Source organism: Barbatula barbatula (genome assembly GCF_947034865.1).
Source record: "Barbatula barbatula genome assembly, chromosome: 1".
In the NCBI taxonomy this organism is placed as follows: Eukaryota; Metazoa; Chordata; class Actinopteri; order Cypriniformes; family Nemacheilidae; genus Barbatula; species Barbatula barbatula.
In genome coordinates, this window is record NC_136766.1 from 31,539,944 (window position 1) to 31,561,147 (window position 21,204).

Sequence of the window (21,204 nt, forward strand, 5' to 3'; positions counted from 1 at the left end):
AGTAAAAGACACATGACAGCCTGCCTGGAGTTTGCTAAAAGGCACCTGAAGGACTCAGACCATGAGAAACAAAATTCTCTGGTCTGATGAAACAAAGATTAAACTCTTTGGCCTGAATGGCAAGCGTCATGTCTGGAGGAAATCAGGCACCGCTCATCACTTGGCCAAAACCATCCTTACAATGAAGCATGGAGGTGGCAGCATCATACTGTTGGGATGTTTTTCAGCGGAAGGAACTGTGAGACTAGTCAGGATCGAGGGAAAGATGAATGCAGCAATGTAGACATCCATGATGAAAATCTGCTCCAGAGCGCTCTGGACCTCAGATTGGGGAGAAGGATCATCTTCCAACAGGACAATAACCCTAAGCACACAGCCAAGATAACAAAGGAGTGGCTACATGACAACTTAGTGAATGTCCTTGAGTGGCCCAGCCAGAGCCCAGACTTAAACCCGATTGAACATCTCTGGAGAGATCTGAAAATGGCTGTGCACCAACGCTCCCCATCCAACCTGATGGAAATTGAGAGTTCTTGCAAAGACGAATTGGTGAAACTGCCCAAAAATAGGTGTGACAAGTTTGTAGCATCATACTCAAAAAGACTTGAGGCTGTAAGTCAAAGGTGCTTCAACAAGTATTGAGCAAAGGCTGTGAATGCTTTTTCTTTTTTTTTTAATAAATTTGCAAAGATTTCAAACTAAGTTCTTTTATGTTTTCACTATTGGCTATTGTTAGTAGAATTTTGTGGAAAATAATTAATGGAATCCATTTTGGAATAAGGCTGTAACATGACAAAATGTGGAAAAAGTAAAGTGCTGTGAATACTTTCCGGATGCACTGTAGCTTGAAATAATGTTCATACAATAGAATTATTGATGCAGTGTTATTTAATTATTTAATTTAAGAATTCACAAAATACAAGATGAAAAAAACACAGAACATTATGATGGCTACGGTAAGAGCCATATGTTCCCGCCACCCATACACACATCAAACAATATCTCAGCCATCTTAAAATGAACAGCACAGGTGTTCCCAACAATATGGCGTGGCTATAACAATATCTTCAATATTGACTGAAAAATACCAAAATCTTAGTGAAATCAATGCTTGATTATTATACAAGCATTAAATGTTAGCCTGGGTTTTCACAGGGTCACAAATGTTTACATGCTGACTAATAATGCTAATGCTAAATGTAGATAAAGAACTTATGGTTAATTAAATATCACAAATCTGGTTGAAAGGTTGGAGAAATCTAACAAACAAATTCACTGCATTTTGTTTACAGCTGTGTGTCCATTTACCTGCTCTGTGTGTCTGCACTAGTGGTGTTAAAATAAGCACGTTTTTACTGCTCTTTATCCCGCGCGTCATTGGCGGGAGAGATGCAGCACGCGCGGCATGAAAGGGTTAAAATTAAGACAATATAGCGGCAAAAGGTAAATTACATAAATGTTCCTGAGAAACAAAATAGTCAAAAGTTTGAATGGTTTATTAGGCTACGTCTCGCAGTCCGGATGGAACGAAGCAAAGGTTCACCTATTTAGGATGTCTGTAATCGATTTTTTTCATGTATTGTTTTATCTGCATTGTGATTTGTTTTAAATAATAATAAAGAACCCTTAATGTTCTAAAAAGAACCATCATTTTAAAATCTTTCTTGTCAAACAAGTTTTTCATTAACACCTGACACTAACCGGAAGTTAACTGGGGGTCAGGCGCAAACGCGTCTGATGAAATGGTCTATACTTAAAAAAAATCATTTTTGTCTCAACCTTTAAAATTTGTATCTTTAGCACTTTTCAATTTATCATCCAAACCCATCAATATTTATCAACTACAAATACTTAAAAATGATAGGAAAACAACGGCACAAATTACTATCAATCGGTAAAAACAAGTAAACAAGCCATGCAACAACACATTCATTTCCTTCTTTCAAAGCGTATTTGTTTATTCAGTTATAGATCTTCATACATTTACCTGTGAATAAACAAATAAAACACATTACGAAGTACGGTAAGTGTGTATATATCTTTTATTCATGTTGAGTTAGTGTACATTCTTACCGTGCTTTGATTTCGGAATCACTTCTTTAGGTAGTTTTGTCCAGGTGAGTGTGAAATTTGAGTGTCCTTTAGATATGAGAACAGCCGTCATCTAAAATAAAGATAAAACTGCTTCAGTATAGAAATATACAGAGCATCACGTGCTTGTCTCAGCGAAGTTAATAGGACTCGGCTGTAATGAAATATTATTATAAGCAATGAAAGGACGGGGGGTGCCTGTAAAAAATGACCTCAAAGCAAATACAGTAGATAAAAGCAACCAGACTTCAACACACAGCTGGAGAATAGTCAATTCAGATTTAGCAGATATACTGTAGGTGTTTGTGTGGGTGTTTGTTAGCCCTGTGATGGACTTGTGTGTCCTCTAGACAGATGTCGATTAAAGTTTGTTAAATGTGTGTCATACCTGATAAAGAAGTTTTCCGCGCTCTGCTGGATCAGATACATTGAGACTCGAGATAAAACTCAAGCTCATAACAACTTGATGAACTAGAACACACAAATAGGAAAGTGAAAGGAAAAAATCCCTCATTTTCAACAGCCTGATTTTAACTAAAAGTTGTGTATTGTCACAGACTAGGTAAGACAAGGACAGAGGACCCAGGCACATACAGTGGGTAAGGGGTTAAGAGAATAACTTTTATTATTATTTAATAATAAAACAAAATCCCACGAGGGCGTAAAACAAAAAGATATAAACATGTCAGATAACCAGGAACACAGGCTAACTAAACTAGACCGGACTAAAGATAACATTCACCACAGTTTACAAATAATTGAACTACACTGACAAGCCAGGGTCTCATCCACATGAATCGAAATGAACCAGCCCAGGACAGAAAACACAGGGGCATTATAAAGAGATCAAATCAAGAGGGGAACAGCTGCAGGGCATGAAATCATAACAGCAATAATGAGGAAATAAGAGGGCGGGGACAAAGACAAGACCAGAGAGAGTGTATGGAAGGCCATAAGGGCCATAATTGCCTCTCTCCACATAAAACATGAGGTTCTGTCATTGTTCTGCCTCTTCACGTCATGTCTTTCTTGGTCTAGTGGTAGAACCATGACAGTGAATTATCATTACATGATCATACAATTTTAAAATAAGAAAATATGGACACTGCGGTCTGGACACTGTAACTGTTAGAATAAGTTCTTCTGGCATTATTCCTGTACTTATTTACAGAAATAATACTGGAAAATTTGTTCCAGAGCTCTTCCAAGATGTTCGTTTTCATTTACTGCACAACTCAAGACTTTGGCTGAGAATATAGTCTTTGACTATGCATTCATTTTGAAACGTTTATGTTCTTATTTGTTCAACCATTTAGCTTATAGGTTTCAGTTTGGTGTTTAAAATGTCTCATTGCGTCTGTTCTCATCCCCACAACATGATGCCATAGAAGAACCAATTTGGCTTAACAGTCCTATACTTAAACAGAAGTAATTGTGTTCGGGTCCTTCGGGTGGTTGTAGGAAAAAACACTTTAAGTGCTGACAACATGCACTTGCAAATCAAACCAACTGAAAACTTCAAGTTCGGTCAACATATACAGTTATGAAGTGATTAAGACAAGCTTTTTCCATTTTAAACTGCTATCTAAAGTAAAGTGATTTCTTTCTTTTCAAGACTTTGAAAGAGCTACACATGCTTTAGTTTTATTGCGCCTGGACTATTGTAACTCTCTTTAGGTTGGAATATCTCAATCCGGTTCAAATGCTTCAAAATGCTGCAGCTAGATTTTTAACTGGAAGCCGCAAACGTGAACACATCTCACCCATTTGAATGGCTCTGAATTGAAGTGAAAGTGACCTGTTTGTCAGTTATGGTGAACCATACCTGAAATGTGACCTCTGCATTTAACCCATCCAGAGAGTAGTGAACACACGCAGAGCAAGTCGTGAACACACGTACACCCGGAGCAGTGGGCAGCTATCACTGCAGCGCCCGGGGAGCAAGTAGGGGTAAGGTGCCTTGCTCAAGGGCACCTCAGTTGTTACCTGCCGGCCCTGAGAATCGAACTGGCAACTTTCTGGTCATGAGTCCAACTCTCTAACCATTAGGCCACGACTGCCCCGTTGGCGGTGAATTATAGAGTCGAGTTTAAAATGTTCAATCTTCGTTTTTTAAATCTTTAGATATCTTTGCGCCCTCTTATTTATGTGAACTTTTAAAAATTATTTATGGTGGTTCTGTAAACCACTGGTGTCAACTTCTGTTGTGTTTCTATGTGCTATAAAGAAAGAAAGAAGAATCCGAAGAACCTTTCTGTTTAAAAGAAGTCTATTTGTAGTGGTTCTTTAGATTATAAGATAGTTCTTATAAGAATCTCTGAGTAAATGGTTGTATTGTCATGATTCTGCCTAATCTTGTCTTGGTTTTCTGGTCTAGGGGCAGAATCATGACAGACTCACGTGTTTTATGTGGAGAGAAACATATTATTGTCAATCAGGACATAATATGTGTTCTCTCCAGTCTCGTCATTGGCCCCGCCCCTCTCGTTCCTAGTATTGCTTTCCTCCTGTGTCTCATTACCCACACCTGCCCATTGTTATCTCCTTTGTTAGTCTCCCTATTTAATGCCCTCTTGTCTATTGTCTTGTGCTCGTTCGTTTTACTTGTATCCTGTACATGTCCCTGCGCTGTATGTGGTGTTCCTAGTTCCTGTATCGTGTTTGTATAGTTCTAGTTTCTTGTTTGTTTATCTAGCAGTTTGTTTTTGCCCCCCATGTGGGAAGTATTTGTTTTCAATTTTGTATTTTAATTTTGGATAGTGTTTTCTCCCCATTGTGGGTGTTTGTTTTGTGTTTTATATTAAAGTCTCTGTTTAACCTAGGGGTGTCAAACTCATTTTAGGGTAAGGGCCGGATGGAGAGAAAAGTGACAATGTGCGGGCCGAATCACCTTTTTTAAACCATATTGCACCAAATTACAAATGAATTAGCAAAAAAACTAGAAAGACATACTGTTCTGTAAAAGGTGCATTTAATAAATCCTCAGAACGGTTCAATAACACTCTTATTCCTCTTCGAAAAAACTATTTTGTTTAGGTAAAGGCAATCAAAAACCTTTCCTTTGAATATGAATATTTTTTGTCAGATACTTTTTAAACTAGTAATGACAAAAATGCAACAGACTCTATTTGTGTACAGACGGTCACATTAAATATGAACCATACAAGCTATACAATATAATTCACTAATAGGAAAAACTGCCTTAACATATTTAACAATTAGTACAGTAGTACAACTTCACTTTGGATATGAACATTAAATATATACTAGAAATTCCCTTTAACAACAAAAGATCTAGATCGCATCTGCATTATGATTTTAATTCCTGACATCTCTTTTCTTCAACCACATCAATCTCATGATGTCATTTAGCTGTCTGTTTGTGAGTCGAGAGCGCAGGTTGGACTTGTCAATGTTCATTACCGATTCTTGATGAATTCTCCCTCTGAAAACGGCTTTGATCCCGCTGCGATTTCGTTGGCAATCAAATAGCGTTACAGCTTCATCAGTCCCTGTTGTTTTTGTGATCATTGACTGCTTTTTTCCGAGGCTAAAGTTAAATTATTGACTTTTCGAAGTTGTCCAGTGTATTTATCATATTTCTCTGCGTGTGTGCCGTTTAATATTCTACTCGTTTTGCACAGCCACGGCTTGTGAGCAGATTAAACATACCGGCCTACCGTTGAACTCACAGAAGAAATACGTCTTCTTCCGTCAGTTTTCTTTATTTGGACATTTTAAAATCACTAGTCCTTGCCGCACAACTTAGCCGATTTTGTTTTCGAAATGTAGGCGGCGCTTTAGAATGCGCATGCTTGTTAGGGGTTCCGGCAGAAGCCCAATTAAATGATCAATGATAAAATAAAAAATTTAATAAAACAAAACATAATATGGCAGCGAAAACCTGATTGTATTAATAAACTTTAAATTAATTAAAATAATAATAAACTTTTATTTCATATTTGTATTATTTTTCAAATCTTCCCTCGGGCCGTATTGGACGCCTTATCGGGCCGGATACGGCCCGCGGGCCGTATGTTTGACACCCCTGGTTTAACCCCTTCATCACCAACGCTGCCTGCAATTGGGTTCTTCCACCACGATCATGACATGTATGGCAAACCAAAAATGGTTAATCTGTGGCATTGCTGTAAAGAACATTTTAATGCACCTTTTAAGAGTTTATGCGCCAGGAGAGATTAGGGCCAAGGTGGTCATCGAGAACCCCAACCTGTGAGGGAGACGTCCATTTTGACAGCTCCAAAACCCGATTGATAAGAAAGTAAAATCTTTTCCATGCAAGGTGAGTTAGAAGTCCTCAAGCTTATTAGATCTAAATGCGTGTCATGCTCTGAGTCAGCATCTTCAATCTGTTTCTCCTTGGAGGTTGATTTAAATGACACAGATCTAAGATTGGACGAAGTCCCTGTCTTTCTTCAGTGCCATAAAGAAGTCTCTTTTACAGCTGTTACTCACTGATAACTCCCAGGGAAAGAGAAAAACCATGGGATGAAAAACCCCAGAATTTTGAGGGGGTTCATGTCTCGGCTGCAAATGGACCAGACTGTAATTAGAAGCTTGTTTTGCAAGAATTACCTTTTTTATACACCTGCACTTCAGCTTTATACACCTGCACTTCAGCCAGACTGAGAATTTTCTGACTTCCAGGTATAATGACGTTCACATATCGCCCTCTCATTTCACCACAGGACAAAGACACAGACTGGGCCATTACCACAGCTCCCAGCACAGCACATCTAAAAAAATTATATGCAGTGTTTTTTTTTACTTCTTCCTTACAAAGCATCAGGTACATTACAGATTGGTTAAGCCTAAATAGATAAGGTATGGACCTATATAAATCAATGTTTATAGAAATAATTAATAATTAATTCTGTTGCATTATACTTCAACCCTTTCTAAATAATAAAAGTTACATTCAATTCATCATTTTAATAAAATAAAAAAACAAGACTTTAATTGAGTGGCATGGCACAAGTCGAATGGATACAAATGGCTCGATTATTATTGTATAATTCACGACTATAGTTTACCTTACTGTGTCGACACGGAATTGAATTTATATGGACTCTGAATGAGCCAGGTGGAATGGATTTAAGGAGGCAGCAGCATCGAAGTCAAGGCTGTTTACTTCTTTTAGCTTCCTCAAGTGGAATGGATTTGCAGACGGCGCTCTGCACTATATTAGAGACGGTAAAAGTGAGTGGGTGCTGTCCCGCCCACATACACCATAGTTCTGAACGCCTCCTCAATCTAATACCCTTTATCATTCATCAACAACTCGTCGCCTTGGAATTATAAGGTTCTATCTGCGGTATGAGTAGGTTGGAGATATTGAGCTTTAAAGTTTTTGTATTTCATATAGCAAAAGTGATATGAGGAACAAATCTCTTTCATACATGAAAAAGACAGAGACCCTTAATGTATTCCAAATGTACAATATCAAAAAATTTTGGAACAGTTCAAACGCAGATAGAACCTTCTGGTTCTGAAATAAACACTTTCGGTTTAGAATTATAAGGTTCTATCTCCAAAACATTCATTAAAGCAATACATTTTAAAGCAACACAAACAAAATACTTATAACTTTTGTTAAAACATGATATTAATATATAATAATGAGTAAAAAAATTTAATTTGCATGGTTTTTATGACACTTATTTCATATTTTAGGATGCTTTTTTCTTGTTCAAGCATTAAAGGATGTGCTTATTGTTTTATCCACAGAATGTTGAACGGATGAAATTACTTTTTAGAGATTAATTTTTAAAAAAATACCGTCGTTTGAGCTGCTCTCTATCGGTATCAATAAAACAGTCAACCTTGAGGTTTCTTTTAAACTTTGATCTGTTTTAAAACAGATCGAACCTTCGATTTTGTAGATAGAATCTTTTTTAGTTTTCTTTAAAAAAAGTCCCAAAATGCACACCTTTAAAAAAAAAACATGGCATAGTTGTCATATAATAACAATGTGTGAATAAAAACTTTTTGACCAAAATGTCAGAAAGAACTTAATACTTCTAAGGCGACAAACTGTCAATGCAAAGTTACTTGAACAACCAAACCTAGGATTATTGTTGCCGTTGTTTTCCAGAGAGTTTCCAATATGAACTTCTGCTCCGGTGAGGCGTTCGCCACAGCAGTCAACTCTGTTAGTGATGACAATTGTAGCGATGTAGTAAGAATCCAGAAGGTCCAGCCTCCACCAGGGGTTGTCAGTGTAGAGTGCAGTATGTGTAAAGGTTGAAGGCTGACCGTCAATGGCATTTGCAGCCACAAATGCATAATGACTGGATGACTGTTCAGTATTTCCCCTTGATGCCAAATTCTCTAGAAAGGGTTTAAGAGATTTGCCATGCTTCAGGAATATTTCCTGATTTGTCTCTTTATATGTTGTTGTTCTAGTAAATGTTGTTAACAGTATATTTGTTACCTTCTTGCTGGGGTGTACTGGCTTGTGTAGTGAAGTAAACTCCTGCTCCTTAAGAAAGCAAAAGGCAAATTATATGCTTATTTTTATTTAAATATTTTCCAATTTGAACAAACATGTCCTTATAAACCAAGAACATTTAACAAAAGCTAAAGATTTAGCCATCAGTGTACACTTGTAAAATGTATTAAGAGGCGAATTTCTGATAATTCAAGATCAGAGTTACACCGTGAAGCATGTTAGAAATGTATTGTTTTTAATCAAGTGACCGCTCAAAAATATGATCTGCCATGATCTCTTGCATGTAGATGCACTGAACGCTGTTTCAAGAAACGACTGAGGTGCAAACTAGTTTTGAATGCCACATAACATCATCTACGCATATCTGACTTAAACAAAGCGGACAATATGGAACAAATAACTGTGCACTTTTTTATTTGTATGGAAGCAACAGCAAAGATAAAAAACAGCACAATGTGGCAATATTTTCTTGGGGTAAATAACTAACTATTAAAAAAGAAACATTTCCTCAAGCAATATGCCTTTTTCACAAGAGTTTAAAACTGTGTTACTTCTACAGATTAGAATCTATTGGTCATTTAACTCTTTAAAACTTTTTTTCATTTGTATTTACTATCTTTTTCTGCGACTTAAACATATATCAAACATGAAAATTTGTCCGATGATCTATTTTGTGCACACTGTTTTTGACATGATCGCGGTGGGTATGACAAGGACAGAGGACTCAGGTGCAGACAGCGGGTAAGGGGTTTAACAGAAGACTTTAATAATAATACATTAAAAAAAACACGAGGGGTAACATAACAAAAGAGAGAGAAACAATAACAAGACAGGACTAAAACTAAATACACTTAAACAAGCCTAAAATTAACTATTAACATAAACATCACAACTACACTAGACTAGACTAGACTAGACTAGACTAGACTAGACTACACTAGACTAACAAGACACAAGAACTCACTCAACTACCACAATGTACCAGCACAAGACAGAAGACACAAGGGCATTAAGTAAGGGACCAAGGGTTCCTCCTTTAATATTTAAAATTAAACATTAAACCAAACAGGTGTTTCTATTTTCTGATAAAGACAACACAGAATTAAGAAAAATCCTCTGCAAATGCAGTTTTACACAAAGCATGCAACATAAATTATTCATGTAGTCCCAGTTCGAATGGATTAAGATAAAATGATTTTGTGTCAAAATTTGTAAAATATAATCCTTGAATTAACTTGTTTAAAATAAGTCAATTGGACTAGTATCAGCATATTTTTTTTCAGTGCACTCACGCTGCCACTATATTGTGAAATTACTTGATGGTAATTGTTTTCACATTATTTACCAACAAAAATATGAGGACAAGTTATCAATGCCATTATGGAAATGTATGGTTTGCAATGATCAATAACAGGAGTTACCAAAATAATGTAATTTCGACATGTAAATTAGTCAGATGAACTAGTTATGAGCTATTTGAAATGAACATTTCTTTAACAAAATGCACACTTAAGTTAAGGACACTTACCGTAAAGTACAAAGAGACACCTGAACACCCACATCTCACTTCTTCACTTTAAACACAGCTCCTTCCTTCTGTCATGTGATATATATATATATATATATATATATATATATATATACTGTATTTATATGATATAAACCAAAATTCAGAACAGATATAATATACATATAAATAAACTGATATAAACATATTATAATAATGATTTACAATTTGGGTATTTTCTTTTCTCATTTAAAAATATAAAACTTACCTTGGTTCTTCCCCTTCTTTTCTCCTTTTGACACTGTTCTGTTTCTTCTCTGTTTTCTATCGACGACCGAATGGAAACATATATTTAGTCTTTTCAATCTCCTTTGTAAATTCATGCAAAGGAGGAATGCTCTTTTGTGAAGCAAATTCTTTCTAAGAATCTTCAGGTAAAATTGTCATGATCCTGTCCTCCTTGTCAGGTGTTTTCTAGGTGTTTTTCAGGGTTGTGACAGTACCATGTATTTTGTGATTGTTGTGCTATTGTTTTGTTGCTTAGTGCCTGCTCTCCTTGTGTAGCCCTGTGAAAAAAAAGTTCATACATATGTGAAATATACTGTTATTTTATTCAGTTTATTTTGATTTGTTTCAATGTTAAATTGTTTCAGTTCTGTAAAAGTGAAATGAATGTTATCACTGTTAATATTACTATCACATTTATTGTTAAAAGGAATTTTCATTTTATGGAAGTGAATCGTTTGTAAGGTCACGAGGAGTAGAGGGAGGAGTCGAGGGAGAAGAGCGAGAAAGCGCACATGGGAGCTCGTATGAGAACTGTAATATGTCAATAACATATTATGTTAGTTTAAGTGACACTCAGTGAGTTAGGGTGACAAACCCTGATTTAATACTAGGGTAGCCCCTATAGTCATTTAGTACTTTGGTTAAGGGTGCTTTTGGAGACTGTTTGGGGACTCACTGTAGTAGCGGCTAGCTGCTAACGGTTAACGCATGTGCTTCGCAAAAGAGGAGGCTACGTGTATGGTGTGCACGAGTTAAAGTGGACGTCCGCTTGGTGAAGAGGACTTTACAACCCAACGTTGACGATTCGTCGGGACCCGTAGGTGTGACTCTTTCCGGGGGACGTCGGTAACGGTTCGTCAGGACCTGAGGTGTGTGACTCTTTCCGGAGGACGTCGGTAGCGAGTTGAGTGGCTAACTCGATATTTTCCAGCTACGAGACGAGCGTCACGGAAAGCTAGCTACAACACAAAGGCTAAGTGGCTTTGAGATTGAAACGATGTGATCTACAGCAACGGTGAGCTCATTTGTTTATTTTGCTCGGAGGAGCGAAGCAGCCATTTGTTTTGGGCTACCACGATCCCAAGCTTCAGTTCAGGCCTGCAACATTGACATTGTGGTATATTTTTGTTTGTTATAATTATCCTAAGGGTTTTTGCATCATTGTCATAACAGTTGTTAATTAAATGTGATTTCTATGATTTTCTGTTGTATTATACTTTTCTGTATATTAGATCTTTTTGCGTGAACCTAGTAATTTCCTGCATCCAACAGCTACATTTTTGTATAAAGGTTTTAGATTCCCCTTCAGTCGGTCTCTCGACGTTGTGAGAGACTGACTGGGGTTTGATCTTGAGAACCTACCTTCTCCGAGATAATTAATTAAAAAACGCCAAAACGCCAAACTTTTAACCTGCTGGATTTATGACGTGGAGCAGCGGACTTCTCCTTTCGGTGGACTTCCCCTGGGCGTTTCGGCAGAAGGCTACAGACCTTAAGAGCTAAGTCCCTCTGGCTACGAGCATGTCTACGAGCTACGTAGCTGTATCCTTGGGTGCGACAGACTCATCCCGGAGTCTGACGGCCATGATTCCTGTGTCACTTGCTTGGGGCTCAAGCATGCTGAGGCAGGTTTCACTGATGCAATGTCCCGTGTGTGCGGACATAGCAATCAGGGTGTTGCGGTCACGGTTGGCTACGTTCTTTTCGAGTTCTTTTTGATCTCCTGTCGTCAGGCAGTCGAGCTCCGGAGGAGACTGATGCTGAGATGTCGGCCATGCTTTCCCGGGCAGCCGCGTCCATCGGGTTGCAGGGTGTAACAACATCCTCCCCGGAACGCTCGCGGCTAGATGCGCGGTTTCGGGGGCGTGGTCAAAAGCCACGCCCCGCTCCGTTACCATTCTTCCCAGAGGTGCATGACGAGCTCGCCAAGTCCTGGAATGCGCCCCTTTTATGTTGACGTTCCCCGCGTGGAGCGTGCAGTCGTGGGCCACTTGTGCCCGCAGACAGCTGCCACTTGGGGGGCTCGACCTAGACTCCCGTCCAGAGCATGTAAGCTCTTCGACACTCGTCGAAGGCTTGCAGTGCTGCTGAACGAACCGCCTCCGCTCTCCACGCCATGGCGGTCCTCCGGGTTTTTCAGGCGAAAGTCCTGAAGGATTTGGACGGCGGGAAGTTCGACCCAACTCGTATGAGTGAGCTACGTACTGCCACAGACCTCGCGCTATGAGCGACGAAGGCCACGGCACGGGCACTGGGTCGGTCGATGTCCACAATGGTGGTCCAAGAGAGGCATCTGTGGCTTAGTCTTGCGCAGTGGAGCGGCGCCCAGAACGCCCGTTCTGGATGCGCCCATCTCGCAAGCAGGGCTGCTTGGTGATATCATGGAGGACGGCAGTTCTCCGCGGTCTGGCAGACTGAGGCGATCGAACAGATCCTGCCACGCAGCAACGTGCCCGCCAACAGGTCGGCATGGTCTCGGGCACAGCCTGGTTCCCAGCAGCCCTGCCCTCCCGCGGCGGCCCTCCGGTTGAGGAACCTCCCAGAGGACGACCCAGCAGAGACGTAGACCCCCGCGGAAGAGGGCATCTGTTCCCCGTCAGCAGCCCGCCAAGAGGTTCTTTAAAGCGGCCCTGACGGGACGAACCAGGGGGAGATTTTACTGGGCCCGAATCCCGGCCTTTCCAATGCCGGATCGGAGAAGGACGCTGCCTGCCGCGTTCCATCGAGTCTGGGCCCTTTTCAGGGTCCGGCGCCCACATACTCACAAAGAGACAAATCTCCCCTGGGTTTTCCTCCACAATACTCTCGTCCAGACGGTGTATTGGATGGATCGGGCCGCCGACCGAAATCTCCCCCGGACATTGCGTCAGGCCGCCTGAAGCAGGTAAACATACAGAGCCGTCAACCTCCCGGGGGGTCCCCCTGTGCGAGGTGACCGTACTGTCAGCCACCAAACCAGCCTCCCCCGGCACGGTGAGGCAGATTGTCCCTCTGGTCCCGTTGTCGCGGTTCTTGGGCGCTTGGTAGCGCACCAGCCCGTCACACTGGATAGAGAGGACAGTCCGTCTCGGTTACTCGATCCAATTTGCCAGGCGCCCCCCCAAGTTTCGGGGCATTCTGTACACCTCGGGGCGAGGAGAGAATGCTTCCGTACTTCGGCAGGAGGTCGCCGCCCTTCTGGCGAAGGGTGCGGTCGAACCCGTCCCTATAACCATGATGTCGTCCGGGTTTTACAGCCAGTACTTCATCGTGCCCAAAAGGGCGGGGGGCTGCGGCCCATTTTGGATCTGCGGCACCTGAACAAGCACCTGCACAAGCTGCCGTTCAGAATGCTGACGCAGAGGCGCATCCTGGGCTCGGTACGTCGCCAGGATTGGTTCGTAGCGATCGACCTGAAGGACGGGTACTTTCACGTCTCTATTCTCCCCCGACACCGGCCGTTCCTCGCGTTCGAGGGAAGGGCGTATCAGTACAGGGTCCTGCCATTCAAACAAGTGGAGGTTGCCTTAGCTCCTGTCAGGGAGCAAGGCGTGCGAGTGCTAAACTATCTCGACGACTGGCTTATCTTGGCACACTCGCGAGAGGGACCTTGTGCTTCGGCACCTAGACCGTCTAGGCCTCCGGGTCAACCAGGAGAAGAGCAAGCTCTCCCCCGCGCAGAGCACCTCTTACCTCGGTATGGAACTAGACTCTGTCCGTATTTCATCACGTCTCACCATTGTGCGTGCACATTCAGTGCTGCGCTGTATGAGGTTGATCAGTCAGAATCCCTCGACGCCGCTGAAGAATTTTCAGAGGCTCCTGGGGCACATGCCGTCCTCGACGGGGGTAATCCCTCTCGGGTTGATGCACATGCGGCCGCTTCAGCACTGGCTACAGAGTCGGGTTCCGGCCGGCACCAGGCGGATTACGGTAACACCTCAGTGCCTTCGCACTCTCTTACCCTGGTCAGACTTGACCTTTTCTCTGAGCGGGGGTTCCGCTCGGACAGGTTTCGAGGGGTGTCGTGGTAACGACAGACGCCTCCCTGCAAGGGTGGGGTGCGGTGTGCAAGTGGGCACGCAGTATCGGGTAGGTGGACAGGTCCCCGACTGCGTTGGCATATCAACTGCCTAGAGTTGTTGGCAGTCCTTCTGGCACTGAGGAGGCTCCAGCCCCTCGTGCAGGACAAACACGTGCTAGTCCGGTTGGACAGCACGACTGCCGTGGCGTACATCAATCGCAAGGCGGCATACGCTCACCGCAGTTATCACAACTCGCCCGACGCCTCCTCCTTTGGAGTCAGCAGGTGAAATCCCTGCGGGCCACGTTTCTTCCGGGCAACCTGAACCAGACAGCCGATGCGCTCTCTCGACAGTGTACTCCCCACGGAGAGTGGCGACTCCATCCCTGTGCAGCCCGGCTCATGTGGGAAGCGGTTCGGCAGGCACAGGTGGACCTGTTGCCTCCCCGGACTCCACCCATTACCCGCTATGGTATTCCCAGACCGAGGGTCCCCTCGGCAAGGATGCCCTAGCACACAGCTGGCCGCGGGACAAGCGGAAGTACGCCTTCCCCCCAGTGAGCCTCCTTGCAGTTCCTGTGCAAGGTCAGGGAAAGGGTCATCAGGTTCTGGTGAGTGGTGAGTGGTGCCATACTGGCCAAACCAGACCTGGCTCTCGGATCTGGTAGATCTGACGACGGCCCCCCCTGGCCCATTCCCCTGACGAAGGACCTTCCGTTGCAGGGGAAGGGCACGTTGTGGCACCCCAACGCAGGCCTCTGGAACCTCCATGCCTGGCCCCTGGACGGGACGAGGGCTTGCCCGTTAGCGGTCCGGGAGACTGTCTTACAGGCTAGAGCCCCGCCTCTAGGCGGTCATACGCTTATAAGTGGCGCCAATTTGTCCTGGTGTTCTCCCCGGGAGGAGAACCCGCGGAGTTGCCTGATCGGATCAGTGCTGACCCGCAGGTAAGTATCCCCGTCAGCACAACCTGGTCACCAGGTTCCTCAGGAGCGCGAGAAGGGTGTGTCCACCTTGGCCACGCTCTGTACCCTCTTGGGACCCTAATGTGGTCCTACAGGGCCTTGGTACGGCCATGGTGAGCCCCTAAGTATTGCCAATCTTCCTCAGTTGGATGAAAGATGCACTCTTTGTGGCGCTCACCTCCATCAAGAGGGTGGGGGACCTACAGGCATTCTCTGTGTCCCAAAGGTGCCTGGAACTCGGGATCGGTAATTCTCACATGGTCCTGAGATCCTATCCCGACGACGTGCCCAAGCTTCCCACTACTCCCTTCCGGGACCAGGTGGTGAACCTGCAGGCGCTCCCCTCCGGAGAGGAAGACCCAACCTTTTTATGTGTTGTGTCCAGTACGCGCGCTGCGCCTCGGTCTGGACCGCACACAGAGCCTCAGAAGCTCTGAGCAGCTCTTTGTCTGTTCTGGGAGACGGCACCCGGGGGGGGCTGTCTCCAAACAGAGGTGGCGCACTGGGTACCAATCCCAGGATCGCCGTGCCCGCTGGCAGTGAGAGCCCACTGTCCGTGAGGCCGTCAGTAGAGGCTTCTCAGTATGACCAATACTATATGACTGGAAGATTAAGTCTCGCGGTAGCACTCTTGTGACTTGCTAGCCCAGTCAGGGTCGCTCCGCTAGAGGTCGTGATATCGGTGCAAGCGCTGTGGCGTTTAAGATTGATCCCCAGTCAGTCTCTCACAACGTCGAGAGACCGACTGAAGGGGAACGTCTCGGTTACGTCTGTAACCTCGGTTCCCTGATGGAGGGAACGAGACGTTGTGACTTCATGCCACAACGCTGCACCGAATCACTGCAGTGAACGGGAGTGCCCTCTCAGGTTCCTCAGTACAAAGGGTGAGTGAATGACCGCCGCCATCTTCCTTTATACCCGTATGCACGGGGCGGAGACTGGCGTGCGCGTGCCATTCGCCAAGCCCATTGGCGTTTTATAATTAATTATCTCGAAGAAGGTAGGTTCTCAAGATCAAACCCCAGTCAGTCTCTCACAACGTCTCGTTCCCTCCATCAGGGAACCGAGGTTACAGACGTAACCGAGACGTTCTCTTTAATCAATAATATTTAGAACTCAGGTTAGCTCACCCTTGGAGAATATCTGGAGGGGTTGCTACACTTGGGCCTGTTTTCAAACTTTGAGTTTATGTGACGGACTTTTCACTTCAGTCCTGCATGTTCAAAATTTGAAGAAAGTCGAAGAGACAGTTTTCCCAAAAAGTTTAAGTAAATTTATTATCAGATGTAAAAGCTTCTTTGCTTCTTTTGCTTCTCATATACATGAGTAAGAAAAACAACCCCCAGCCTTGTGTGTAACAGACATTTAAAACATATGTGACGTCGTTTCTCTCTTCAGGCTCCTCCCCTGCCCTGGGGCGGACGTACTCTCCTAATAATAATATTTAGAACTCAGGTTAGCTCACCCTTGGAGAATATCTGGAGGGGGCGCTACACTTGGGCCTGTTTTCAAACTTTGAGTTTATGTGACGGACTTTTCACTTCAGTCCTGCATGTTCAAAATTTGAAGAAAGTCGAAGAGACAGTTTTCCCAAAAAGTTTAAGTAAATTTATTATCAGATGTAAAAGCTTCTTTGCTTCTTTTGCTTCTCATATACATGAGTAAGAAAAACAACCCCCAGCCTTGTGTGTAACAGACATTTAAAACATATGTGACGTCGTTTCTCTCTTCAGGCTCCTCCCCTGACCTGGGGCGGACGTACTCTCCTCTGAAACCAATCACTGCGGGACACGTTAATCTGACTCCATTTTCCAGCAAACTGTTGGTTTTCTGCAAAACATAATTTGAAAACAGCCTGTCTTGCAAACAGAATGTGATTAATGACAGGAACATTCTTTCGCACACACACTCGTTATCTTAAACTCAGCTCCTGCATTCCTCACAGCCCTTGTTTCACACTCCTGCAAACTAGTTTTCAAGATTAAAAAAACAGCACAGCCTCAACATACTCATATCATTATATTTGACAGTAAAACAACAGTAAATATAAACTTGAAATGCATAGAAAATCGTAAACCCATCATTAGCCCTGAAATGAGGGAAACTCTGGGTTTTCCATTTCAGAATGCAAGGTATGGCAAACCCTAGAGTAATCAGTAACCTTTTAACTTACTCTGTGAACCTAACCTGGGGTGCATTCCCCAAACAAGGACATAACTTGCTGGTTAACCACCATAGTACAATGCGCCTGAGAGAGCTGTGTGAGGGGCCTCATATCGACCAATACTTCACAAGAGGTAGGGCAAATCAGTCAGGTTAAGCCCATTGGCAGGACATATTATTGTGGGTTGTAAGAAGAGTTTGACACAGGGGAGATACACATGGCACCACAATCAAGAACTAAAGTGCTGCAGCAGTAGAAACCAAGAGTGTGACAGCAAATATATTCCCCCAAAACGCAGAATCAGGTCTGCTGAGTATAGCCAGGGATTGGGAAATGAGAGTTGATTTAAACCACAGATTTACTTTCCCCTTGGAAATCGCAGCAACCAACCTGCAGCCGGACAGGGCTCTGTGGTCCAGCTCTAGTAGGACAGTCCTCATAGTTGAGTTGACTTTACCTTGGGAAGAGGCCATTAATGAAGCATTTGAAAGAAATAATCTCTGGTATGCCAACTTGACAGCGGAAGCCGAAGATCAGGGATGGACAGCGTAAGTGTTCCTGGTGGAAGCATGCTGCAGGGGCTTTGTTTCAAATTTCACTACAAGGCTACTAAGGAAGTGGGGATCAGAGGACAGGCCCAGCGGACAGTAGTCAAAGAACTTGCCACTGTTGCTGAGAGAAGCAGCCACTGGCTGGGGTTGAAATGGAAGGACACCCAATGAGGCTGAGGTGCACAACTGATTTTGATTTGATTCAATTTATTGTCATTACACACATACAAGTACAGTGCAACGAAATGTATTGTGCAACGTAAATGTACAACGTAAATGTGCAACGTAAATGTACAACTGACGATGTGTTGCATCAATGGGAACCATACAAAGGGCATTATCAGCAGCACTTCACCAAAAGGCATCCCTCACCCATGATTATGGATGTGATGAAACTCATGAGATGTGTCTCTGATAATACCAAGAAAAGGTAAGTATGCTATGTATTTCTATAGTAATTTATCCCCCAAACACAGAGGATGCCTACCCACCGAACCCAGTGAAACCTTAGACCTCCTTTGCCAGGGTGAAATTTTTCATCACCACCCCAATATATAATGAGTTTCCATTTTTTGCTTAATATTTGTGTCTCCATGTTTTATCTTCATCTAACCTAGTTTAAAAATATATATGGCGCTAACAGGACCCTGAGTGAGTCAGAGTTGATAGCAATGACGTAGAAGTAAACTTGGTTGATAGGCTATCAGCGACGCCAACAACATTTTCCGCCTTTTTGCCTCAGTTGATATTAGCCACTTGCTTCTATTTTCTACCAAATTTACAGTGTGAAATGGGGAAATGTAAGTTTTCGCGAACTTGGATTGAAGACCCGTCATTTAAATTAAATGCTTAATTTTCGCCGCCTTACTCGAGCGAATCGCAACCCAAGTAGGTCATTGCATCTTTACATTGACTTAACATGAAAATCACTCGCGCTTAACGCTTCATTCGCACTTTGTGTCAACCAGTGGTCTCCAACGTGGTGCCCCGCATGAACTCTGTAAGGTGCCCACTAAACACAGTGCTCACCAATAATGCTCAAGACAGCTGACAAATCTGTGACTATACCGATCAGCCAAGTGCTACGTCGTCATGAAAGTTTATTATTAGCAAAACTAAAAGTTTGAAAGTATGTTATCAACAAGTAGCCCTCTAGAGGATTTTGGATATTTTGGTAGCACTCGCTTACAAAAAGGTTGGAGACCCCTGGTGTGAACACACCCTTATAGTAAGTAGTAAGTGGTGATTTGCATACCCCCCACCCCCCCAAAAAAGGGCTGCTGTTTGATGTCGTGTTAGTGGTAAAAAATATTTTGGAGGTGGTAAAAAAGGTAGTAAATTCATCTCTATGATTCCTGCATATATACCCTGTTAGCAAATTCTTGACTGCTTCCCCTTGTCATGGACATTCAACTGTTCTTAAATAGTGGGATTATAACACCTTGTCCTATTAAACTAATCTTTTGTAATAAAAACAAACATTCACTACCTTTACAATTCTTTGATACTGAGAATATCATATCACCAATCTGCAGAAATGAAACTCTTCACTGCAAGTACTATTACAATTATATGTGTTGATCATAACGTTTTACAGACTTCACTGTTTTCAGTTATTGTGACTTACCCAGATACGGGAAACCTTGTATAGTGAGGAGAACATATTGGTAAGTGGAATTATCATATCGCAACAGCAGCTGCAGAACGAAGGTCGTCCTTGTGAATAAAATAAGCATACACATTTCAACACATAGACACACTATGCAAAATAAAACAGTAAAATGGCCAGTGTTAAATCAACACTACTCCGAGTATATATGGTCCCACTCTACAGAGTGTTAAAGTAACACTGATGTAGTATTGAAGAAAATTAGGCAATTAAGTGATTAATTAAGAGATGTGTCTTTAAACACTACTACAATTGATTATAACATTGCTTTAAAAGGTAAATGTGCTAAGAGCCCAACTAAAACAAACACGGACCACCATAATGGTGACATAACGTTTTAACCAATGAAACATCAATTGCAATTCTCAACAATGACTTCTGTGGACGTCTGAGAAGTAATAAGCATGCGCGGAGTTTGCGGGGGGGCAGGGGGAGCATTGCCCCCCCTGGCGGCTGAAACGGGTAATTGCATTGTTTCAACAAAAAAATAATTGCATTCTTTAAAAGACCATTTTCTCTGCCAAATAACTGCTTTAAACTCAACACACTGCTTTCAATATGCTGTCTTTTGAGGGATGGGGACGGGGGTCCCACTGATATAAAAATTAAAAGTGGGGAGTATTGTGTGACTGTCAGTTGAAAATGTTCCGTCTTGTCACACTTATGAGATAAAGGCAATTTTGTATCTATGCATACTGTAGCCTCTCACATGGCGTCTTTTTTATTTTTTCCCCTTGTCTAAAAATGTTTTAAATGTTTCATGAAGTACAACAAAATGCGAAATATAACTTGTTTTTTAATCGCTCTCATTGCCACAATGTGTTTTGAAAAAAGGAAAGAAAAACTTTTAAAATCTTTTCGTTTTGGTTGAAGATAATATTTTAACAAAAGTGGTCCGCATTTTATTGCGTTGATCCTAATTGTGTCCGAAGATGCGATGCAAAGTCAAGTGGCTTACCTGTTTACTAATAGAATGATTGTATTGTTGTACTGTTTTTTTTTCTTCTTCTTTGGGTTAAAAATAAATATATGTGTTTATTTAGCATGTTTGTTGTGTCCATATGTGTTAGTGCTGTGTTCCCCAATTGATAGCCCAGGTCCCAGCTGCTACAATGATTTTTTTTTTGCCCCCCCTGGCTCGAATGTCAAACTCCGCCTATGGTAATAAGTGAAGCTGTAATGCTTTTTGCAGAGTTGTTTATTCAGATCTTGCGAGATGTAATATCTTCTTTTATCTTCAGTTAACGTCATCTAATGTTGTGATTGGATGCCAGTTGTAGTTCTTGTGTTTCTCATTCCTGGCACTGATTCTGCTTTTTAACAGCAGGTGTTCATCATTAATACTTAATCATCTCTTAATTAATCACTTATTTGCCTTATTATCTTCAACACAACATCAGTGTTACTTTAACACTCTGTAGAGTGGGACCATATATACTCTGAGTAGTGCTGATTTAACACTGGCCGTTTTACTGTGAACGTACCCGGAAATCG

The 21,204-nt window shown here is 42.5% G+C and overlaps 1 protein-coding gene across 1 annotated transcript; it reads right to left on the reverse strand.

Annotated features, from left to right (window-relative positions):
• Positions 1-875: 875 nt before the first annotated feature.
• On the reverse strand, positions 876-8,429 carry LOC306891273 (uncharacterized protein). Its single transcript, XM_079451371.1, has 5 exons — positions 8,178-8,429; positions 6,688-6,848; positions 2,480-2,562; positions 2,074-2,164; positions 876-1,987 (listed from the first exon to the last, which is right to left on the reverse strand). The coding sequence occupies exons 2-5, from the start codon at positions 6,821-6,823 to the stop codon at positions 1,962-1,964; spliced, it is 336 nt and encodes a 111-aa protein (XP_079307497.1). The 5' UTR covers positions 6,824-6,848; positions 8,178-8,429; the 3' UTR covers positions 876-1,961.
• Positions 8,430-21,204: the final 12,775 nt, after the last annotated feature.

Excerpts from the sequence above, each read along its gene's own strand:
- LOC306891273 (XM_079451371.1), bottom strand. The coding sequence starts at position 6,823 with ATGGCCCAGTCTGTGTCTTTGTCCTGTGGTGAAATGAGAGGGCGATAT. Across the intron at positions 2,165-2,479 it reads GCGGAAAACTTCTTTATCAG|ATGACGGCTGTTCTCATATC; the intron begins GTATGACACACA and ends TCTTTATTTTAG. Across the intron at positions 1,988-2,073 it reads GATTCCGAAATCAAAGCACG|GTAAATGTATGAAGATCTAT; the intron begins GTAAGAATGTAC and ends GTTTATTCACAG.